Genomic DNA, 23,170 nt, shown 5'->3' with positions numbered 1-23,170 from the left:
CATACAGTTTGATCACATAGGAAGACCATGGTTAGACCACAAGGTTTTTTGTGTGAGGGAGTAGGCTCAATTTTATCCTAGATCATTCTTGGACTTTAAGCTAAAAAGTGGTAAAGGGCAAATCCATGCAGAGCCTAAGAAGCAAGACAGTAGAGGTTCATAAGAGGTACACATAGGCCTCATCATGCCTACAGGCCTTGCAGGATAGATGGATAAACCAGGGTTGTTTTGCCAATATTTTTTTTCAATAATCAGGTTATGTAAAAGGCCTACAAAGTTTTCTATCCCTGATTCTGAATAACCCACCCTGCCTACCCGAGCGGACATCTAGCAACCCACAAAACATCTTCTTTCAGCCCACTCCCCTAGTTATTCCCTGAATATGTAACCGTTTTGGTCTCTTTATTCCTGTTTTTTTCTCTCATTCTCCCATACATGGGCAGTAGTGGTTGTATTTTTAGTTATTAAAAAGGTGCAAGTGTATGGATATTAAGGCTGCCCAATTGGTGGCCACATCATGGCCTACCCCAGAGGTCCATGGCACCTATTCATGGTGCAGTGAGTAGACTGTGTCAGCACCTGGCTTTCTATGAAGAGGGGTGAGGAGCTCTCTCCCCTTCCTCCACCCGTGTGAGCACATGGCCTTGTGCAAGAAGACTAAATTTGCCAAATTTGGGATAAATTTCTATGCAAATCATGTAAAAAGTGAAGAGTTTATTCACATGTTTTATAAAATCTGGTAGTGGAGTGGCGGTGTACAAATTTTCGCCCAATTTTTTACTGAATGTCAAAAAAAAAAAAAAACGGACATAAATGGAAACTATGGACGGTAAAAACTTCTAAAAGAAAAAAAAGGCACAAGTTTGTCATAAAATAGGCATATACATAACAAACCAACAAAAAATGAGCAGCCCTCCCCTAGTTTTCTCTGCAAAACTGGTCAGTGTGCCCTAAGGGGGTCTCACTGTATACCAAAATCTGCCTAACATAAGGTAAAAGATATTAAAGGGCATCGCTTCATTCTACAGCTCTATAGATTTCTAGATACAAGAGGAAGACTTCATTTTCTATTTTAAGTTTGGAAATTCTTGATGTTTGGCAGGAAGGTGTGTTGGTGGTTATTAATATAGTAAAGGTTACTGGTAAAGCTCATCCTCTGTAATTCCAGGAAGCCATAAGTAGGCAAGAAATTGACAAGAAACCAAAAATTTGCACTGTGACTTGTAACTCTGTAATAAATGCAAATATATTAATATTTTACAAGTTATGTGAAAAGTAATGGGCGATTCTTGTCAAAATATGGCACTTACATGCTTAACTAATGCTAAATATGGCACTACACTAAACAAAAGAATCATCAAAGTCCTCTAATATTTGACTCAGTGACCATCAGTGGTTCCCTCTAATATCTTCTTCCACCAAGTCAACTTTAATACAACAAGTTGGTAAATAGATAGGTTTCAGTATGGGATGATATGGGATGATGAAATCTTAGGTACATATGGACTAATCGGCTTCACTTTGTTTTTTAGTGTAAAGTTCTAGGACTTCTCATAACTACTGTATCAGATTTTTTTAAAAGAGGGTTCTTGCAGTGAGTTGCGAGGTTTTTTGTTTGGTTTTCTGTGCGTATAGAAACATTGGTAAGTGAAGACCACTGGGATGCTACAATCTACCCAAGAAAAACCCTTAAATATTAAGCTGGTCTCCAACATCTTTATTAAATTTGTATGAGAAGATGATATTGGAAAGCAACACTGGAAGTCTACCTAAACACAATCCTTTGCCTTTTGGGTTTGCATAGTGGATGATCCAAGGTATTACAAGGGGACAATCATTTAGATACTTATAGAATAAACAGGATCTAAAAGAAGATAAAAGTATCTAAATGATTGTCCCCTTGTAATACCTTGTATCATCCAAAGGTTCCATTGCTCAAATACATCTACCGGTTGGACTTTCTTCTAGTGCCCCTTATTTTTGGGGGGCGTATAGACCTTTTTTGGTACTTGTATTAGGTCTTATTCTCAAATTGCTAACGGAGTTGCCCACAATTAGAACAAAAAATCTGCACCATGCAGTCGGTTGACTAGAATTGTACTGAACTGCAATACGTAACATAACACAGACATATGTGGTGCCTCTTTTTTCCTTATTTTGGACAGACCCTTTACGACTGTAAAAATATAAGAATTCAGAAACAAAAGGGGGCTTCCTACTGAAGTAGAACAATATCAAGGTCATATATCCAGGTCACGGTCTTAGCTAACTGTACTATTGAGAGGAGGAACATCTACAATTCTTAGACTTCCTACTGCTATGGGCCGAGGTCCCTCGGGACCTTTCTACAGAAGCTTGATCCATCAGCAGATACGGGCAAAGCCTGACTTGGAGTTAGAGTGATAGATAGGCGCAGAGGTTATGTACACATAAGGTAGGCAAGGTTCTTATTTTCTTGCAGATGTATTATTTTATCTTTCCCCATAACTGATCTAGCAGTTCCCACTGAAACAGCACCATAACCACATACAGCATCTGTGCTCTGCAATATAGCTTCCTGCCTGCCCGCATCCGGTGTCACCAAGAGGGGCACCGCGTCTTATCCTGTGCCCACTATTTACCATGCAGCACACACCTTCTTAAATTGAAATACACTTCTCAGCAATGTTCTATACTTACTTTTAGCATATTCTTCAGAAACACAAGACTCTGCTGACTCACGACGCCCGACCTTAAAAAGTTTAAGGGTTCACTCCTGTAGCAAATTGATTCAAATCCAGAACCTTCTGTTTTACAAAAAAAAAAACCACAACAATACAAAAATTTTGCTGGAAAGGAGTCCGTTTCTTCTGTAATACTGCTCAGCAGTTTACGTTGAACTAGCCGCACCAAAAACGGAAAGCCTAACAGAAAATGTAAAAACGGACACCACTTCAAGTCCATTGTCCTGTATCCATATGGTCCTATAGTAAAAACAGGTGGAAACTGGCCCATACTTCACAACCCCTACAAAAATACATACTGTACGTTACTCTTGCAATGGGACCAATGCGCAGTGGCATATGTTGACACCTCCTTATATAAATTGAGAAATCCTGCCGATATATATCACTAAGGAAAAAGCTCAGTCAACACAGAGCCAGAACTACACTAGGAGACAATACAAGCAATCTGTGGTCAGACTTCACTCCAATAAGTGCTAACCACCACAAAGCCACCTCTGCTATTTTGAACAGGTATCCAAATTTTTATTAAAGACTAGTGGCCTCCCAAAATACATCCAGGTTAATTTGTAATGTGTTGAATATTTAAAAAGGAACACTCCAGTCAAAGCCAATTCATTGAATAACACATGGTGCAGGGCCTGATGGGAGGTGCAGGGCCTGATGGGAGGAGCAGGGCCTGATGGGAGGAGCAGGACTCATTGTCATTGCTGGAGTCTTGCTCCTCCCTTCAGGCCCTGCACAAGGGATATTTCAATGAATCAGCTGTGACTGGAGTGTTCCTCTAAGGTGATGAATGTGTCGCTGACCAAAAAGAAAAAAAACAAAACAAAAACAAAGTAAACGTATGAAGATTTACAAGAATAATTACAGGCAAACAAGTACCAAGCCAACTTTGACAGCTTTTTAATCAGTGGCGGATAAGCGCTGCCCTGTGTTTGCTTTGGAATACCTTACTGGATTAAGACATCTTAAAGAAAGTACAGGCAGTCCCCGGGTTACATACAAGATAGGGTCTGTAGGTTTGTTCTTAAGTTGAGTTTGTATGTAAGTCGGAACTGTATATTTTATCATTGTAATCCCAGCCAAAACTTTTTTGGTCTCTGTGACAATTGGATTTTAAAAATGTTGGGTTGTCATAAGAATCAATATTAACAATAAATCTTCATTACAGACGCCTGTGATAACTGTTACAGCTGATTATTGTAGCCTAGGACTAAAGTAAAATAAATTACCAATATCCAGAGGTCCGTTTGTAACTAGGGTTCGTATGTAAGTCGAGTGTTCTTAAGTAGGGGCCCGCCTGTACCGCCAAGAATTTATCACAGTATTTTCATATTGGAATCACCATGAATTGGCTCATAGTAGCAATGAAGGCCTGAATCACATTGTTACACCCAAAGATTGATCGGAGTGTTGCTTAAATGGGAAATCTACCATCATGATAAACCAGGGACATTACTTATAGTTCCAGGCACCGGGACTGTGGTAATCTTCTTATATTTGTTATCCTTGGCCACCTTTCTATAATCAACTTTTATAATTATGCAAATGAGCCTGAGGGGCAACCGTAGACCCTCTGTAATCTGCCTTTGCAGGCTGTTACACTGTCTAACCCTCCCCGGCTTCTGGCTCATTAACATAATTTTAAAACTTGATTTTTGAAGGAAGGAGGCCATGGATAACAAATATAAGAAGATTACCACAGTCACAGCGCCTGGAACTAGGAATAAGTGTCCCTGGTTTATCATGATGTATTTTTGTATATTTTTTCTTTAAATGTCTGAATAACTTGGAAAGTGTGCCAAAATTGCTCTAGCATAAAAAAAACAAGATGTGGTGTAATAAAGGGGAAACGTCTAGCAAGACTTGTCTAGTAAGATGCACCACAGTGAGAAATTTGGTTAATGCTTTCCCTGCCAGTTCACGGTCATTGTCAGATCCTACCAGGTATACACTGGCAGTGTGTTAGTCATAAGTGAGGAGGGGGCGGCTTTTCTCGTAAATACGCTGGGCTCATAACTATGATGATGAGTCAGATGTATTATAGGTAAGCTATAGCGCAGACATGTACTCACACTACCTCAACATATTGCAACATTACAAGATAAAGGCTCAAGTTCATTTAGAAAAGATGAAAGATACAAGCAGAAGAGTGCATGTTCTGGGTAGTGTGCGCTCCACTACCTATCAAATATTGTGCAGAATTTTGCGGACTGACCTTTACACAAGGACATAACAGAATAATAACTGTTGCAAAGAATTGAGAGCTATGTAACCAAGGGTATGGGTGGATTAGAGTACAAAGGACATGAGATTACTTGGATCTTAGTGCAATGTACCAATATCACCCCTCAATCAGTAACTTTGGCAAGGGGTCTCCATGGAGGAACATAGAGCAAGTACAGATCCACCATCAGCATAGATGGGGATCCTTTACTATAAGGGCAGTGAGAACTATACTTTTACAAGTTAGGGGTACTAGATGTTTAGATGCTGGAGATGAGATGATACTTATGTCTACAGTGTATTTGACACTCGCTTCTTAGAATTAGAGGCTTGAAGTGTTACACATAAAAACACACATAATGGGGCTCATTTACCAAGAGTTGCAGATCACACTTTTGTCAGACTCTTCGTTTGTTTCGGGTTTTGCACGGCTTGGACAGGTATTTAATAAGTGCCAAGTTTGATTTAGGCTCAACAACATAAGGTCATTACCAATGGGACCCACACCTTAAAGGATTCAAACAAACCTAAACAACAGAGTGGTGTGCAAAAGAAAAAAGGTCCATTCCATATTTGCATATCAAAATAATCTTAAATTTATTGAAGAAAGAAGAAAAACACCAATAAAAACATTTAAAAATGCACGTGTAAAGATATGTGCCACAATAGGGGACTGGTTATGATGCAACCAGTCGTATTCCCCTCCACACTGACTCCCTATGTGAACATATGCAAGCATATCATAAATGAAAAGAAGGCTTCAAGATCAAAAAACTGGCTCACAAAACCAAAATACCCCAGTCTCCAATACATAAGGGCTGAAATAGCCTAAAGACATAAGCATGCAATTGCCAGTGTGATCTGATATTACCTAATTCACGCTTGCAAAGGGGAGTGGTGTGGGCTAGTCCCCACGCGTATCGCCACCTTTGTGGCTTCCTCAGGGGTAGCATAAGATAAGATAAGATAATCCTTTATTAGTCCCATAGTGGGGAAATTCACAGCGTTACAGCAGCAGAGAGGGTAAAGAGAGTGAAGTACAAACTATGACAACAATAATATTAGGGATAAATGAACAAAAAGAAAAGGGGGATAAAGAGACAAAAAAAAGAGACAAGCAATGATCGGCAGTTTGATGTTTAGTCTGTGGATGGGACTTGCAGGGACTGGTTAGGTGGGGGACGCAGGTTACTTCTGTTTGGGCCTTGTCTGTTGAACAGCCTGATGGCAGCTGGGAGGAATGACTTACGATAACGCTCCCTTTCACATTTGGGGTGAAGCAGTCGGTCACTGAATGTGCTCCCCAATGCCACCACAGTCACATATAGTCACATTCACTACAATGGGCAATATGGTCATCCAATTAAATGGCTGCATTGCCCATTGTACCGGACCATGAGCGAGACATAAAAAAAAGCATATCCTATTTTCACATGTATTTCCTTTCCATAGACCCCATAAAAGTCTATGGAAATATATATAAAATACATCATGCATACAGTTGTGTACCGTATGCTGCTGTAAATGGGTGTAGTACACAGGAATTTGGGGGTTGGGCAAGGTAGTAACATAATTTGGCAACCCTCCATATTTTATACGAAACTCATACGGCAATGTGCATGCACTTACTGTTAAAAAAACTTTTATATTACGGCCAAATATGGCACTGAAATTCACAACTAAAAAAAAGCATACATCCGGGCGAAAGGCGCCTAATTCAGAGAATAATGCACAATTTTTCTAATCGCTACGTTATACTTACAGCTGATTTAAAAAGGTGTATTTAAAACCTTTATGAAGTATTCACGCCAGAACGTCTATAGTTTAGGTCAGTGGTGGCAAACCTATGGCACGGGTGCCAGAGGTGGCACTCAGAGCCCTCTATATGGGCACCCTTGCCGTCACCCCAGGGTAGAGTTTGCCAGACAGGACTCAAGGCCTCTTGCAGTCCCCCAGAAGGAAGCTACAATGACAATCTTCTTCTCCTTATTTCTACTGTATTCGTGTCCTCAGGTGCCTATACAATTTAAACCCGTGAAAGAGCAGGTAGTAATAAGGTTTTTGCTTTTTTTCTAGTACGGGGAACCCTCAAACACTGTCCAAACCTGGGGAGGTGCGGGGTGGCCATACTGCTCATTGCATCACAGAAGTAGCTGAGCTGTGGCAGAGCCGCTCACATACATGGCCATCTCTTCACTCACTATTTACTTGGAGGCAAAGGACAGCTGTTCCCCAACCCGGCAGAACAGGAGTCAGGGCCTAAGTGCAGGTCCCTGAGGTATGGTCTGCATCCATCAATGTCATGTATGGGAATACCATGATAAAGCAACGTCCACAAGGAATAGTTTCTTATAGCAAAAATCTAAAAAGGAAAAGCTTTACTGTAAATTCTCAAAAGTCACAAAACTCAACAATAAAGAATAAAGGTAAGTACACAATCTCCTAACATTATGTAGACTACCGACCATAGTCCCTACAAGTCCTCCACTACTAACAGGGCCGCCGCAGTGATTCTGGAGCTCGATACGTACAGGAAATACTTCTCTCACACATGCCTCCAAATAGAACACTTTATTCGGGACAGACATTTGTTGAGCTCAGAATGTTTGTGAACGTTTAGGGCTGGGTGTGGCCTCAACAAAAACAGAGGCATGGACGATCAGAGATGTTGTTTCCAAAAAAACACTCAAAAACAGGGACATGACCTTTTCTAGCTATTCTATTTTTTTGTTAAATGCTATTTTTCCCCTGTGTGACATTTGAATGGAAATGTCATTCTTAAAATTAAAAGAAGGTGGATAAAAAAAATAAATTGAGACGTGAAAGAAGAAAGAGCATAGAGTCCATGAGCGGGGGCGCTTACTGATCTTGAAATTAAAAGGGGTTGGCCACTTTACCTCATGTATTTTGTAATGTGCGTATAAATATGGGGGTGGGGGGCAGGATATGAGGTAATTTACCAATATACATCTATTAATAGTTGTGCTCCGCTTTCCTGATATGTAAATTGGAGTCTCCTGTCTTTTACCTCATCAGCCAGAGATTCCTGTCCATAAAATGGCCACAGATGAAAGGTCATGTGATCTCTATCTGTCCAAGCCAAATCTACCAGGACCTTCTCATGGTATTCATGAACAGAAGTTTAAAGTCCTGGCAGGGCGATTGCTCGTGTACAGATAGAGATCACATGACCCTCCATCTGCAGCCATTTTATGGTCAGGAATGTCTGGCTGATGACGACAGGAGGCTTCACTTTACATATAAAAAAAAAAAACAGTGCAGTAAATGTATACAGGCAGTCCCCGGGTTACGTACAAGATAGGGTCCATCTGTTTGTTCTTAAGTTGAATATGCAAGTCGAAACTGTATATTTTATAATTGTAGCTCCAGACAAAAAATTTTTTTTTTTTTGCACCAGTGCCAATTGGAGTTTCAAAATATTAGCTGCAATGGCACCAAGGATTATCAATAAAACTTCATTACAGACACTTAACAACTAAAATAAAGCATCCAGAGAGCTTCACCAGATGTCACAGTGGGCAGAGGCGTCCATCTTTAACTAGGGGTTGTCTGTAAGTCGGGTGTCCTTCAGTAGGGGACTGCCTGTATTAGCAAATTACCTAATATCCCACCCCCAGCACATTACCAAAATCTTTAAGTGGCCAACCCCTTTAACATTGGGACTTCCAAGCATGAGTGGTAGAGATGGTTTCAGAGTGTCCAAGAAACTAAAATTTTGCAGAGATTAATGGAAGACGGTGGAGTATGAACAGACCCTGATCAGTGGAGAAAGAAGCATTTTGTACTTTTTTTACAAAGTTTTTTATATTCTCTTGTCATATCAAGTTTTGCAAAGTTTTTGTCTGTAGTGACTGTTCAAAGGTGGGTGTCAGATCACAACTTAGGAGAGCCAAGAAAGCCAATAATAACACAAAGACATTTCGCTCTGATGTTCGTAAGCTAGGTAGACCTTGGCTTTAATTTTACACTTTGTGAACCGTACCTTTGGGTTTTAGCTTATAAACATCACAAATGAACAACTACTTCACAATGATAAGATGCCAACTATTTACCAACGCAGATATTACAGTCATTTGTGGTTTTAGTCTGCCAACACCAATTTATTGCTGTAACCCACAAGACTTGCTTTCTTTCCTTTTATGCAAATATAACCTGTAGCAATACACACAAAGGATTATTTTTTCAAATCTTTGGGAATACAGATGTTATGCCACAACAGATGAGGGACAGATTTATTTTCCCCCCAATAGGGGTCCTTGTCCTGCTGTCTGAATGGAAAAGGCGGCTCCGCAAGCACCTAACGGTGCCATTCATTTTGTAGTACGGCTGGAGCATAGATACTACTCGGCTATCTCCGGTAATCCCAGACTGTGAATGGAGCGGCTGTACACATGTCTGCGGCTCCATGGGATAATAAGTCATACATTCACCATACATCTCTATTAACCCAATTGCCTTGCAGCGTTTTTTAGTTAATTTTTTGCTCCCCATGTTCAAAAATCTATAACTTTTTGAAGTTTCCTGTGTGCAGAGGTCTGTGAGGGCTTATTTTCTGTGTAAAAACATTCCAAATGTGGTGAAATTGGCAACCACACACACACACACACTTTTGTCAGATTCTTGTGGGCTCAGTTTTAACAACTTTCACTGTGCGCACAAATGATATGTCTACCTTATATTAATAATAATTCCTTTATTTATATAGCTCACACAGATTACGCAGCGCTGCACCAAATCAGTCCCTGTCCCCAATGGGGATCACAATCTAATCACCCTACCAGTATGTTTTGGAGTGTGGGAGGAAACCAGAGGACCCGGAGGAAACCCACACAAACACGGAGAGAACTTACAAACTCTTTGCAGATGTTGACCCTGGGACTACTTTATTCTTTGGTTCGTTGCGATGACGGCGTTACCAAATTTATATAGGTATTATTGTGTTTTAATACATTTTTTTTTAAAAATGAAAACAATGTGTACGGAATTTTTTTTTTCGTTTTGCCACCTTCTGACCCTACCGTAATAACTTTTTCATACGGAGCTGTATGAGGTGTCATTTTTTGCAAGATGACCTGAAGTTTTCATTGCTACCATTTTGAGGACCGTGCGACCTTTTGAGCACTTTTTATTACATTTTTTATGTGATGTAAAATGGCGTAAAAGTGGCGTTGCAGACATTTGGGCGCTATTTTCCATTACGTGGTTCACAGCTGAGAACAATCATTTTCATATTTTGAAAGGAGAGGCATATTGGGACGTGGGGATACCCAACACGTTTGTGATTTTTACTGTTTATATAGTTTTATATCAGTTCTAGGAGTGATTTGAATTTTTAGGTTTATTTATTTATTTAAATTTTTTTTACTATTTTTTAAACCCTCTAGGGTACTTTAACCTGATCTACCCCTCTAGGTCACTTTAACAGTCTGATCGGTCCTACCATATGCTGCAATACTACTGTATTGCAGTATATGGCATTTTTACATGATTTATTACAATGTGCCACTGGCACATTGTAACAACTCTGCAGAAACAATGCAGCCTCAGGTCTTACAAATGCAACCTATCGCCGCTCTCCGATGATTTCACTGGAAGCGACGATTGCAAAGAAGATGACGGCGCCCACACGCCGCCGCCTTTCAAATGCCACCGGCAGCAATCAGAGTTAACATCAGTTTTACCGATGGTAGACTAGTCCTACTAAGAAACTAAGGAACTATGCTCTTCAAAACTCATTGGGGCACCTCAGAGTGCCTTGTGTTATTAATTAGTCCAGCCCGTCATCTGCTCTATGCATTGGTTGCTGTTGGGACTTTCTTCTTCCTCATCTTGGTCCATTTTCTTCTTCTTCACACCCTGCCGGAAAGCCCCAGAATGATTAGCATAATTTTTATAATACTATATTGGCGCAATCGTGGCATATAGAACTATAATAAAACTCCTGAGGAGCATCGTTCCAAGGAACTTCTTAGTAGGACACATGTACCATCAGTAAAACCGATGGCAGATGTCCTTTAATACACAAGGCAAAAGCAGGTGTGACATCGGAGAAACACTCAGAGCTCCACTTCCCACTTGTATTAATAGTTTTAAGTGAATTACAGTAATATTCCAGAAAATCAATCCAGACTTAATTACACAATCATATATAAGCCGAATAGAAATGTATGTAAAAGGAGACACATGAGCATCGGTGGGACGGACACGAGGCGGCTCCTGATATCCTCTAAAACGTCATGTGGGCCCCAGGGGGCAGCTACATTATCTCCTCATATCCTGCCTAGAACTTGGCCAAAGGGCTGGGTACATCAGTCTGATGAATTTCCAGCCAGACAGACCCCTGGGAAAGTGATAGCTGCAGAGCAGGATAGCCCCCCTTAGCGAGGCTGTACAGTGGCCTACAACACATCGGAGTGAGATTAGCACTAGATTATTATTTTGGGGGATGGGGATTATTACAAGTTATCCAACTGCAAGTGATTTTATGGGAACAGGATGTTAGTGTTTAGCTGTAACTTATCAATTACATATAGAGATCAATCAATATATAGATAGATATATGGCATTGACACTTATGCAGCGCTGTATACAGGATTCCCTCACAATAGTGTATAAATATTTTTTTCCCTGTACAAACTTAAAGGGGTTGTCCACTTTTAACAAATAATTGATATTTTTGTGTAATGAACAGTTATACAGTTTTTCAATATACTTTCTGTATCAATTCCTCACCGTTTTTCAAGATCTCTGCTTGCTGCCACTGTAGAAGATAGATTTTATCTTTACCTCCAGTGGATAGAAACCTGTCCATGGTCCTGTGATGGACGTGCAGGTACAGAGAGATCTGATTGCTCTCTGTAATACTAATGGCTCGTGCATCTGCGTGACCATCTCAAGACCTTGGACAGATTTCACAATGACAGCAAGCAGAAATCTTGAAAACGGTGAGGAAGTGATACAGAAAGTATACTGGAAAAATGTACAAAATTTCCTTATACAAAACATATCAATTATTTGCTGAACATGGACAACCCCTTTAACAACACCCGACTTACAGACAGATCTATCTGTCCACGGTCATCTCTGGTCTTTGATCAAAGTACATGCCTGTCCTTCTTTAGTACATGTCTAATATATGTACAGACGGTTCCCTACTTAAGAACACCCGGCTTACATACGACCCCTAGTTGCAAACGGACCTATAGATGTTGGTAATTTACTGTAACAGTTACCAGAGGTGTCTAATATTAAGTTTTATTGTTAATCCCGGTTCTTATGACAATTCAACATTTTTAAAATAATTGTTACAAAGACCAAAAAAAATTTGACTGGGATTACAAGGATAAACTATACAGTTCCAACTTACATACAAATTCTACTTAGGTTCTATAGGTTCGTTCTTATGTTGTACATAACACGGGGACTGCCTGTTGTCTAAAATTAGATCAATAGCACCAAAACATTGCCAGATTTAACACCAGAGTCAATGGTAAACCTGACCATAAGCTTCCATTTTGCCTGGCTCGTCCCTTCCTTGTGAAAATGAACGTGACCCATGATAGAGAAGGACTTCTGGATAGAGAATCGACGTGTGGCACATCCATGATGTTTATCATAGCATCATAATTTATACGGTTGAAAAAAAGACAGGTGTCCATCAAGTTCAACCAAGGAAGGGAAGGCATTGCATGAGGAAGGGATTTAGGGGAAACTGTTCTATATAACATAACCACCAATGTTATTTAGGTGTAAAAAGGCATCTAAACCCTTCCTGAAGCTCTCTGCTGTCCCTGCTGTGACCAGCGCCTGAGCTCGGCTATTACACAGATTGACAGTTCTCATAGTAAAAAAGCCCTGTGACCTCTGGTGATTAAACCTCGTTTTCTCCAGACGGAGACAGTGCCCCCTCGTCTTTTGATTTGATTTAATCTGAAACAACTTACCACCATATTTTTTGTATGGACCATTCATATATTTATATAAATTAATCATGTCCCCTCGTAGTCGTCTCTTTTCCAGACTAAATAAATCTAGTTGTTTTAATCTTTCCTCATAACTGAGACCCTCCATACCCCTTATCAGTTTTGTTTACTAAATTCAAAGGCCAACAACCCAATATGTCATGAGAAGAGAGCACTATGGGTAAATGTATGGTACCCCCTAAACCAGGGCATATTATACAAAATGCTAGGCAGGTCAGTAATGGGGTTGGGGGAGGATTGTGAGTGACAATTACAGGCTCCACAGGAAGTTTACATATGGTAAGATAAGAATCAGCACTATCACCAGCTTACAGCTAGAGCTGGGATATATCAATTACCGTCTCATCTGCAGGTAAGGGAATCTGCCGAGATAAATCAATACGCATCAGAGAGAGCGCCTCCCATAGGGACACCGCCAAGGGCACGGGATACAGGCCACGTAGCACTAGAGAGAACAGAGATACTGGCCATCGAAACCGAATCTGCCTATGCCTGGAAGACAACCCTATATTTGACTCATTCCGTACATTCCCCGGAGAGAAGCATAAGCCTCATAAAACGATAGCATTCACTCAGCAAAAGGCACCGAAGGAGTGAATGACGTTTGGGAAATAGACATAAGGGACATGGGAGGGGGTAAAGGAGAACACAAAGACTGCCTGTTACTAAAAAGGACACAGAAGTCTTGTGTACAACTTATTGCCAGGGTGGCAAGCAGCGCGGAGGTATGCACATCATTACAGGTTATAATCCAACGCTGGAAAAATCCCAGCCGACACAAACCCGCTTATCTAACACACAAACACCAGAAATAAACGTCTCAAGGCGAGTCAGTGATTCATGGACAAGGACTTTCAAGAACGTCCCAAGGTAGCAAGAAAACAAGAAATTAAGAAAATAAAAATTATACACACAGCCTGCACCCATTTGTAGTTATCCAAAATTAGTTACTCCATAAAATTCGGGGTTTTCCCAAGAGGCGGCCATACAAATTAGACTTCAGTCAGCAAAACTTGTTGCCATTAAAGATATCCGGGCATGTAGGTGTCTGGAGGAATAACCATCGGATGAATGAGCAAGTGACTATAGGATATTGTATGTGGGCAACTTAAACGGAAAACTACCACCAGGATGAAGGATTGTAAACCAAGCACACTCACATGCCGGGATCCACTTTTCTTTAAAGAGGACCGGTCACCCATAAATTGGGCACTAAAGTAAGCAGCTCCTAGTGCTTAATCAAACGCCGCATTATTAGAATGATAGCGTTACCGGAAACCTCCAGTAATGCTATCTAACACTGCGGCGGAGTCCAATGTAAACGCCGGACCGCTCGCAAACTGGTCCGATGTATTCATGAGGGGGCAGGGTTGGGGCGGGATTAGGGGCAGTGACTGCCGCTTGACGCGCCACAGTTACCACTGGCCTTTAGAGCAAGCGGGGCGGTCCAGGGAAGAGGCAGCACCTCGGACTGCCCCCTCATGAATAGGTTGGACCACTTTGCGAGCGGTCCGGCATTTACATTGTACTCTGACGCAGTGTTAGATAGAATGATAGAGTTACCAGAAACTTTAGTAAGCAGCTCCTAGTGCCCAATTTATGGGTGACAGGTCCTCTTTAAGCTTCTTATGCCCTCTTTTTAAAAAATAAAAGGCTTTTAAAATTATGAAAATGAGCCTGAACCTTGTAAAAGAAAAAGCGGGGAATAAGAAGCTAAAAAAAGAGCAGGTCCTACCAGAGGGGGCACACACCAGTATGTCAGTGTGCTTGGTTTACAATCCTTCATCCTGGTGGTAGATGTCCTTTAAGGAGCGTAACCACTTTTATTAACAGGGAAGGGATAAGACCGTAATAGAGTCACTAATATAAACATACTTTGAAGTCATGAATGAGTCGGGTTTATGAAGAGTCCTGTTGCCCAGAGGTCACCTGACCCACGACTCACAAACTTTAACAGGTTAAGTATATTATAGTTGACTCTACTAGAATCTTGCACGTACTTACTTTACAAACCCTATTAAAGGCTTAGGAGTCATCCATACTGTGCTCCTTATTTTTTTCAATGGATGTAGAGTCACATTTTATTGCAAACACTATTAGAAATGTCACAATACAAGATTTTGCATAGAGGCCTAAATAAAATAAATAATAATTAATTATTATTATGGCTGTAGGAAAATGTCCTTGAAGGGCCAAGTTCACACTGCCATTACTTAAAACGTGGGCTGCAGCATTATTTTTGTGAGGGACGCATAACCGATGGTTACCTTACATACATTCAAGTAATGGGAACGGATGGTAGACGAAAAGGCTACCATTTACCATATTATGTGTCTGCTACAGGCGGTCCCCTACTTAAAGACACCCGACTTACAGACGACCCCTAGTTACAGACGGACCCCTCTCCCCACTGTGACTTCTGGTGAAGCTCTCTGGATGTTACTATAGTCCCAGGCTGCAATAATCAGCTGTAATGTGTCTATAATGAAGCTTTATTCATAATCCTTGGTCCAATTACAGAAAAAAAAAAAATTTTGTCTGGATCTACAATTAGAAAATATAGTTTCGACTTACGTACAAATTTAACTTAAGAACAAACTTATGGACCCCATCTTGTATGTAACCGGGGGACTGTCTGTATTCTACTTCATAATGGGATTGCCCATCAAACATGTGAACTTCAATAACGCCCATTGCTAATCCAAGTAGGGTGACATATACTCCCCATATCCTAGGATCCATCAGCCAAGTCACCTCTGCCCCATTCCCATCTTTTTAATACGCTCACTGTTAAATAGTTAAACTCCAAGTGGTAAGATTGGAGATACGGAGGTGGGTATTACAGTGTGACACCCATTCATCCCTCCTCAATGCATTTATTATGCTCCCCTACAACTATTTTATAGACTACACCAATGTTTTTCAAGGGATTGCAGTAAAAGCCTTCCCAATGAATAGCGCCTTTCACTCCTGGACGACATACACTACAGCCATGGCCGCAAACATCATTGCAGATATGTTACGGCAGGAGTCCGGTCTGCTCAGAACCCACCCAGAAATAACCAAATCCTTCGCCACGTAGGAACACGCTTATCTTTTTATGGATCACACTGCTGTTGCGGATGGGATGACGACATGTATTCTCCAGCTGAAGTGACTTTAGTATACAGATGATAGGAATACATGAGTAATAAATCATCAGAAGATTTAGAGATACTCCTGGAATGTGTAACCATGTATGGGGCGCGGGGTGTGTCACCTCCATGACTCATAGTGACGGTCTTCCTAAATGAAAGTGGAGATGTCAATAATAATAATAATAATAATAATAATAATAATAATTCCTTTATTTATATAGCGCCTACAGATTACACAGCGCTGCACAAAGCATGACAAATTGGTCCCTGTCCCCATGGGGCTCACAATCTAATCAACCTAACAGTATGATTTGGAGTGTGGGAGGAAACCAGAGGACCCGGAGAAAACCCATGCAAACACGGAGAAAACATACAATGTTGCAGATGTTGACCTGGGTGGGACCTGAACCCAGGACTTCAGCGCTGCAATTTAGAAGTGCTACTCACTCAGCCCCCATGCTGCATGAAGGGAAAAGACGCCTATGGTTCATCTCATCTGTATGATCATCTCAGATGTGTGATGTGTTTTCATCAGAACACAGTCCGCAGCCACATATACATTGTCTGTTTAGATATAGACAGCATTAATAGGGCACTTTATAAGTTTTGCGGTCTTCCATTGATCTGTCATTTAATGACATTTTCACCTTTATGCAAATGCACCCCCTGGTGCTCTAGGGGCGTGGCTATACCTGCCAGCACATGCATTATCTTCCTACAATGGATGTCAATCACGGTATAAGGGGTAGCGCTGGATAGCGTAGAAAGAAGAAATGGGTGCACCAGAAGGTACAGCCACACCTCTGGTGGCAGTAACGCCAGATGGACTCCATAGATAGGGTTTGGTTTATTTTATGGGGCCCTACATATTAGCAAGAAAATAATTTTAATAACCTACTATGGAACCATGAACAACAAAGACTTAAAGGGGGTTTCCATGTGAAAATAAAAAACCTACAGGGGAACAACAACGCACACTTAACCCCGATTGCTTCACTACATCCAGTTTTTGACCTGGTCTAGGGTCAAGGAAGTTCCAACAAGGCCAAAAACCGTATGAATAACTGTTTTCCAAGGTGGGAACTGGAAAACAATGCCTCTTTCTGCTGAACTTCAAGGTAGCAGAAGGAGGCATTTTTTTCCACTCCCCACCTTGGAAAATGAGTTTGCATATTTTCCCCTGGTGGTGCAACAATGGCTATAAGTCTTCACACACCTATAAGGCGGCCTTAATTGGCAAACTATCCATAAGGAGAACTCTTACTTCCCAACATCACAGGGAGTGAAGTTCACTGGAAAATAGAAGTGATGTCCCATGGTTCATTGGAAGAAGCAGGTCCTCTGACCCCCCAGAACTTCTGGTGGAGCATAGGTCTGAAAAAGGAAGTACTGGAGCAATGTGGGAACTGGAGTTGGTCAAGTATGTGCGTTTTCTTTTCCCAACTCTGGCTTCAGCTACTTGAGGATTTCCATTTTCATGGAAAACCCCCTTTAAAAGAGGTAATTTTATTCTATACTAAGAAAGCTTTCACTTTTATTCCTCCAAAGAGGGAGGAGTCACAAAACTAGATTTGTTTTGTACATTTCTGAGTTGTTCAACGGGACTAAAGACAGTACAACAATAGGTAGGGGGATCTGAAATCCCCTACAGCCTAATATATATTACATATACTGGGTGCAACAGAAAACTGAAGAAGCTGAACGAAGAAGATGTGAAACACTAAATATATGACATATAACGAGTCTCATCAAAAGGGCCCCAAATAAATGTCAAAATATAATGTCATAAATTAAAATATAATCTTCTTAACTATAAAGAATGAAAGTAAGTGCCCCCTCATAAGATCATAATGTACTCACAGGGGCAACACATTGATCCAACCAACAAAGTCAGTGCCCACAGCCAAAATGGGGTTTCAGACAGGAAAAAGTAGTCAGTGCGTTTTTCTAAAAGCTGCCAATTTGGCTCTCTAGGCACACAAAGCAAGTGTATCACACACAGAAATATGTCTATTTCCTAAACACCCAGAAACCAGGACTTTGTTGCCTAAACAGAAAGATGTTGTTAAATAGCAGAAGGGGAATAATGCGCCATTCATCCACTGGTCAGTGTAGCAGATGTGGATTGGTGGAGACACGTGGATGTTACAATAAGACAGATAGGATTCCCAAGATTTATTACTACTGACATCAATGTAACAGTGTTACCCACATAAATACGGGGAAACTATGGAGACACTATACAGATGGCTTGAGCTTAGAAGCAACGCTGCAGGGATCATCTCCAGTTACCTTTAATTTAGGATCGCCATATTACAGATTAGGGGAAAAAGCGCAACTAAAATTTCATCCGACAAAATGTTGGGCACGGTAATAGAAGAAAAAAATGTGTCCCATTCAGTCATACAATGGATCCATCCATGTCAAGTATTCAGATATTCTGATCCACTAGTGTAAGGGATTGAAAAGCCCAAATAATATTCTCTACAATATCAATGTCTTTTCGCCTTGATATATACAAAGGACATTTGAGAACCTCATGGGCTCTTAACTTATGGGAGAAGATCCAAAGCCACAATCTCCATAAGATACAAGTTGATGCTCTAGCCACGACCCGATGGCAGACTGGATACCATTTAGTCCTAGATTGAGGGGCAAAAATTCGTATTTTCCACAGTATACCTTTCCATTTTGAGCCATCTGTGATAACCCTCTTAATCCACTTTTAGAAGTGAATCAGAAAGTATTGGTGAAATGCCTGGCGGGGGTGAAAATTTTTTTAAGCAGCAAAGAGGGACTGAAGTAGAATTACATCTTAGGCTAGATGTGCTAGACACAGAGATTGAGAAACTTATCAAACATAACATACATAATAAATGAAGCAGATTAAAATTGGCAGTACCACTAGTGACCTATCAGATCTCAGCTGTCACTTTTCAGATGCCTTTTGCATAATGAAACTTGCAACGTAATTGGTTGCAAACAGTAACTACTGTACTTTTCCCTTGGACTAGGCCTAATGTTCCTGGATGTATGAACACTATGAGTCACTTTTCCAGCTTTACACAAAAACCTCACGTGAATTATTGGAAACGCACAGATTAAATTCACTTCTATGGGCTCATACACATGGCATGACTTACATAGTGCTGTACGAGGTTCAGGTAGTCTTTATTGCGGTCTTCAGTACACGAGTGGACCTGACACAAGGCTGCCAACAATGGATCGCGGATTTATTGTTTGCGCTCTGCGATATGCAGACGTTCATGAGCAGGAGGCCAAAATCAAAGGGAACTTCACGGCTTATTTCTGGTCCAGCTGTAGAAAAACAGTCTAAAGAAAACGGTCCTCCATAGGACACGTGCCCACGTTTGAAGTGCCAACCCAGTATGAAGGGGATTGGCCCTATCCCATATGCGTTTCGCTGTAACGATCATTTACTAAGGGTCCATGGAACGCACTATTGTCGCAACACAAATCGGGGGCCGGGCCGTCAGAGGTTCAAACGGATTTGGTCAACGCGCTGGATTTACCATCCAAAATTGTGGCTCAAGCCAGGGAAAAAAAGATGGAGAACTCTGGCGGACCTCAGCAGGGAAGCCACACATGCAGGAAACTGGACGCACGATTTTAGTGAATGCCGGCAGCTCCGAATCCTCGTCGAACAACGCATCCTGAGGATCGCAACGGGACGGGTAAGTAAATGTGCCCCATTGTTTACAGCCAAAACACGTGGTGCTCATTATCAATTGAATGCGTTTTAAAACGCAACTCAAACACCATGGGGGAAATTTATCAGTCCGTCTACACCGGTTTTCCGGCATAGAAGCACTTAAATAATCGCAAAATTATTATCGTGACTGCGCCACCTCCACAACATGTTGCAGGGCATTCCTGCCCCGTGCTTTCGCACTTTCCAAAAACCGTTGCTCAAATTTTTTATGTAGTTTTGTCCACCAGCATGGAGCGCCGGTAGATACATCATAAGGTATAAGCCTTATGGCGGCGGTGAATGGGGCTTTATCATAAGTCGCCGCACGGAGCGCTGGTGCATGATAAATCTCTCCACATGTGTGAACGCGGCCTCTTGCTTCACACATGTGTCTGTAGTAAACTTATATTGAGTTTTATAGAAATTAATATGGAGGCATATAAAGGCTTCATACAGAATCTGTGGTATCAGCAATCACATCATATTACAGAAGTTAGCACTGGTGAAAGTGATATTCCTGTACATGAAGACCCATATGTGTATGGGTAATGTATGTGTGTATATAATATAACATATTATATATATGTGTGTGTACACTAGCCATATATGTGCTTAATATGTATGTGTATATAATATACCACAATACGTATGTGCGTCCATGTGTGTATACTAAATTATAGGTATATAATGTGTATGTCAGTACTATATAATCTGTATATGTGTACAGTATTACATATTATGTACTACTGTATATAAAACACACACAAAAAAAAATTACATTCTGATTAAAATCTACAAACCACTTTGAGCCTTTATCACACATTTTAATCACCATCACGACAACAGAGAAAACCCCATGTAATCATCTGCATAATTTCATGTACATTTCTAGGCAGCAACATATGCCATAGCGTTGTATATAAATCAGACTGTCCCACATTATGTCAACCATTAAGCCTAAAAAACTCAATATTATAAAAATATTGTGGATTACAGGTACCAGTATATCAGAGCCATAGGTGTCATGTGTATAGAGCCACGGATCCAAATGCACTGCCACTACATCCACTACAATTTATGTTTTAGAAATATTTCCAATTTTTACATCACCCAGAAATATATATTTTCTGCAGCTATATACTGTAGTGTTGCAGTTCCCAGCTAAGTCACTACTGCCATTGAAGGCTTATGAGTGAACAAGGCCCGATGACTACTATTAGGATCTGTCCGATATTAATATATGATACATTCTATAAAATATACAGTAAGTGAATGGACCCCAATAACCCTGGTATAGCATATGACAACTGATGCAATCCAATGAGTTAATAAACTACCCAGCAGCGGCAGCCGGCTGGGGCTGTAAACTAATTCGCTAGACTGCAGAACAAGAGGCCTGCTGGTCAATATCCGCTTCTCCAGTGTGGAAGGAGTTAAGTGAGGAGTGGAAGTAAGACAATAACATCCAGGATACACCTGGAAGCCACAAATAGACAGGGGAAATCTAGAACTATTCCCAGAACTAATGCTATACTCCCACCAAGAACGTGGGCGCAATGGCATAGGGGCTTAAAAAATGTAAAAAAATTATAGAGTCTAAAGACTAAATGGAGAGAAATAAAAAAAAGTCACAATTTTATATACATGTAAATGGAGCAAGAGATGTTCCATAAATACACGTATGCGACTGTAAATACCACTATGTGGTGTAGTTACAAAAATATATATATATATATATATATATACTAAAACTGACCCATTTCACACTGGGCATTGGATCCGTCAGGGAAGCGCACTACATGAGTGTAAAGGTCCAGACAATAGGCCACTGAGTACGTACAAGATAAATTTGCGGATAATAATGTCAATTTGATAAAGACGAATCCTATGGAAAAATAGGAAGTTAAAAGGATGACATTTTTACCCTTTCAATCCGGGTAAAAAAATAAAAATCGTAAAAGGAATCGGACATAGCGTCCAACCTAAAGTACAGCGAAGCGTCAGAACGGTTCGGTACCGATGTCATGTGGAACCCATACTCTGTGTAAATTTTGAGACATTTTATGAATATGAAAAACAGAATCATATCAAAATTAGTCATTCGTGTTCTACAATGGAATAACTTGTTCCTGTAGTTTTTTTCCGTAGGCCCCTATGGAAATCTTACGCTCCCCCCCCCCAGCAATGTTGTAACGTTATATGGTAACGTGGTGATAAGCCTCCACGTTATATGTCCTGTACATAGCAGTTAGTGAAGAACACGCACAGCAGGCTTCATGACTTCTTACCTGCTCCTTCCACTTTGTCGGCCCCCCTGCTCCATGTAACTTGTCTGGTCTCCAGCTTCACTTGGAAGGTCCTCCTCTCTGGTTTCTGAGACTTCTTGGAGTAAAAGAGGGTCATTACTGTGCCAACCTCCAGGCTTCTGCATAGATGGGTCAGCTCTGCTTCACTCTGCCCAGAGGGGGCAAAGCCATTGACAAGAGCCCCTGCATCCATCATCCTTCCACTCCAGGGGCTATTTAGAGGGCACAATCCAAAGGGGAGGCCATGAGAGGACAATGCAATCATGCAAGTGCTGCTGCCTGCAATATCAGAGCAGGGAAGAAGGATTTCCAGCCCTCTCTATTGTTGCCAACTGAGACTGAGCTGAGATCTCCCTCCTCCTCTTCCACCACCTCCTCCTCCTCCTCCTCTTCTCCCCTCCTCCTCCTCTGCATGCACTGATCTGAGGAAGTGTCCCTCCTGCAGACCCTCACATCTCTCCTGCCCCTAAAGCAAACATCTGCAGTGCATCCATGACCGTGCAGTGATCCTGGAAATATGGCCAGTGTCTGCACAGAGGGGTGCACAGATTGCTATCAGCACCCACCCACCCAGTGCTTCCTTGCAGTGTCCTGCTTAACATGAATCCATAGAGATTCCAGTGGGATTAAAAGCAGAGAGGAACTGGAGCCAGGACTCCACACCTCCTCTGTGCTGGCTCTGCCTCTTAAAGGGATAGGCACAGCCCCTGCACTTTCACTCAGTGCTGGCCTATGGCTCACAGAGGCTGCTGGGTACATGTGCTTCCACCTGGGGGAGCTATGATTTGAAGGTGAAGGCCACTTCTACAGAAGGGCTTTTGTCTAATGTAACATACAGGAATAATATATTAGACTTGTTTAAACTGAGATTAACCACTTGGTAACCTATGTTAGAAAGCCCTAATCTCGCTATATACATATATACTTTGTATAAATTAATGTAAATGTGACGTCAGCTGTATAATTGTAGATTAAAAGGAACACTCCAACGCACCAATGCAGACTCCGCTGATCAGCTGTACAGAACAACTGCGCCCTTTTACACTTTTAATCCTCCTGT

The 23,170-nt window shown here is 41.1% G+C and overlaps 1 protein-coding gene across 1 annotated transcript in view; it reads right to left on the bottom strand.

Moving 5' to 3' along the window:
* Nucleotides 1-22,782, bottom strand: part of PLCG1 (phospholipase C gamma 1) — a 49,912-nt gene extending 27,130 nt beyond the window's left edge. The window contains exon 1 of the mRNA XM_072112162.1: nucleotides 22,093-22,782. Within this exon, the coding sequence (XP_071968263.1) occupies nucleotides 22,093-22,375 (283 nt within the window). The 5' untranslated portion in view covers nucleotides 22,376-22,782. The remainder of the gene's footprint in view (nucleotides 1-22,092) is intronic.
* Between the last annotated feature and the right edge of the window lie 388 nt (nucleotides 22,783-23,170).

The sequence above is a fragment of the Engystomops pustulosus genome, chromosome 6, assembly GCF_040894005.1.
Source record: "Engystomops pustulosus chromosome 6, aEngPut4.maternal, whole genome shotgun sequence".
NCBI classification, from domain to species: Eukaryota; Metazoa; Chordata; class Amphibia; order Anura; family Leptodactylidae; genus Engystomops; species Engystomops pustulosus.
This window is presented reverse-complemented; position numbering and strand designations above follow the sequence as displayed.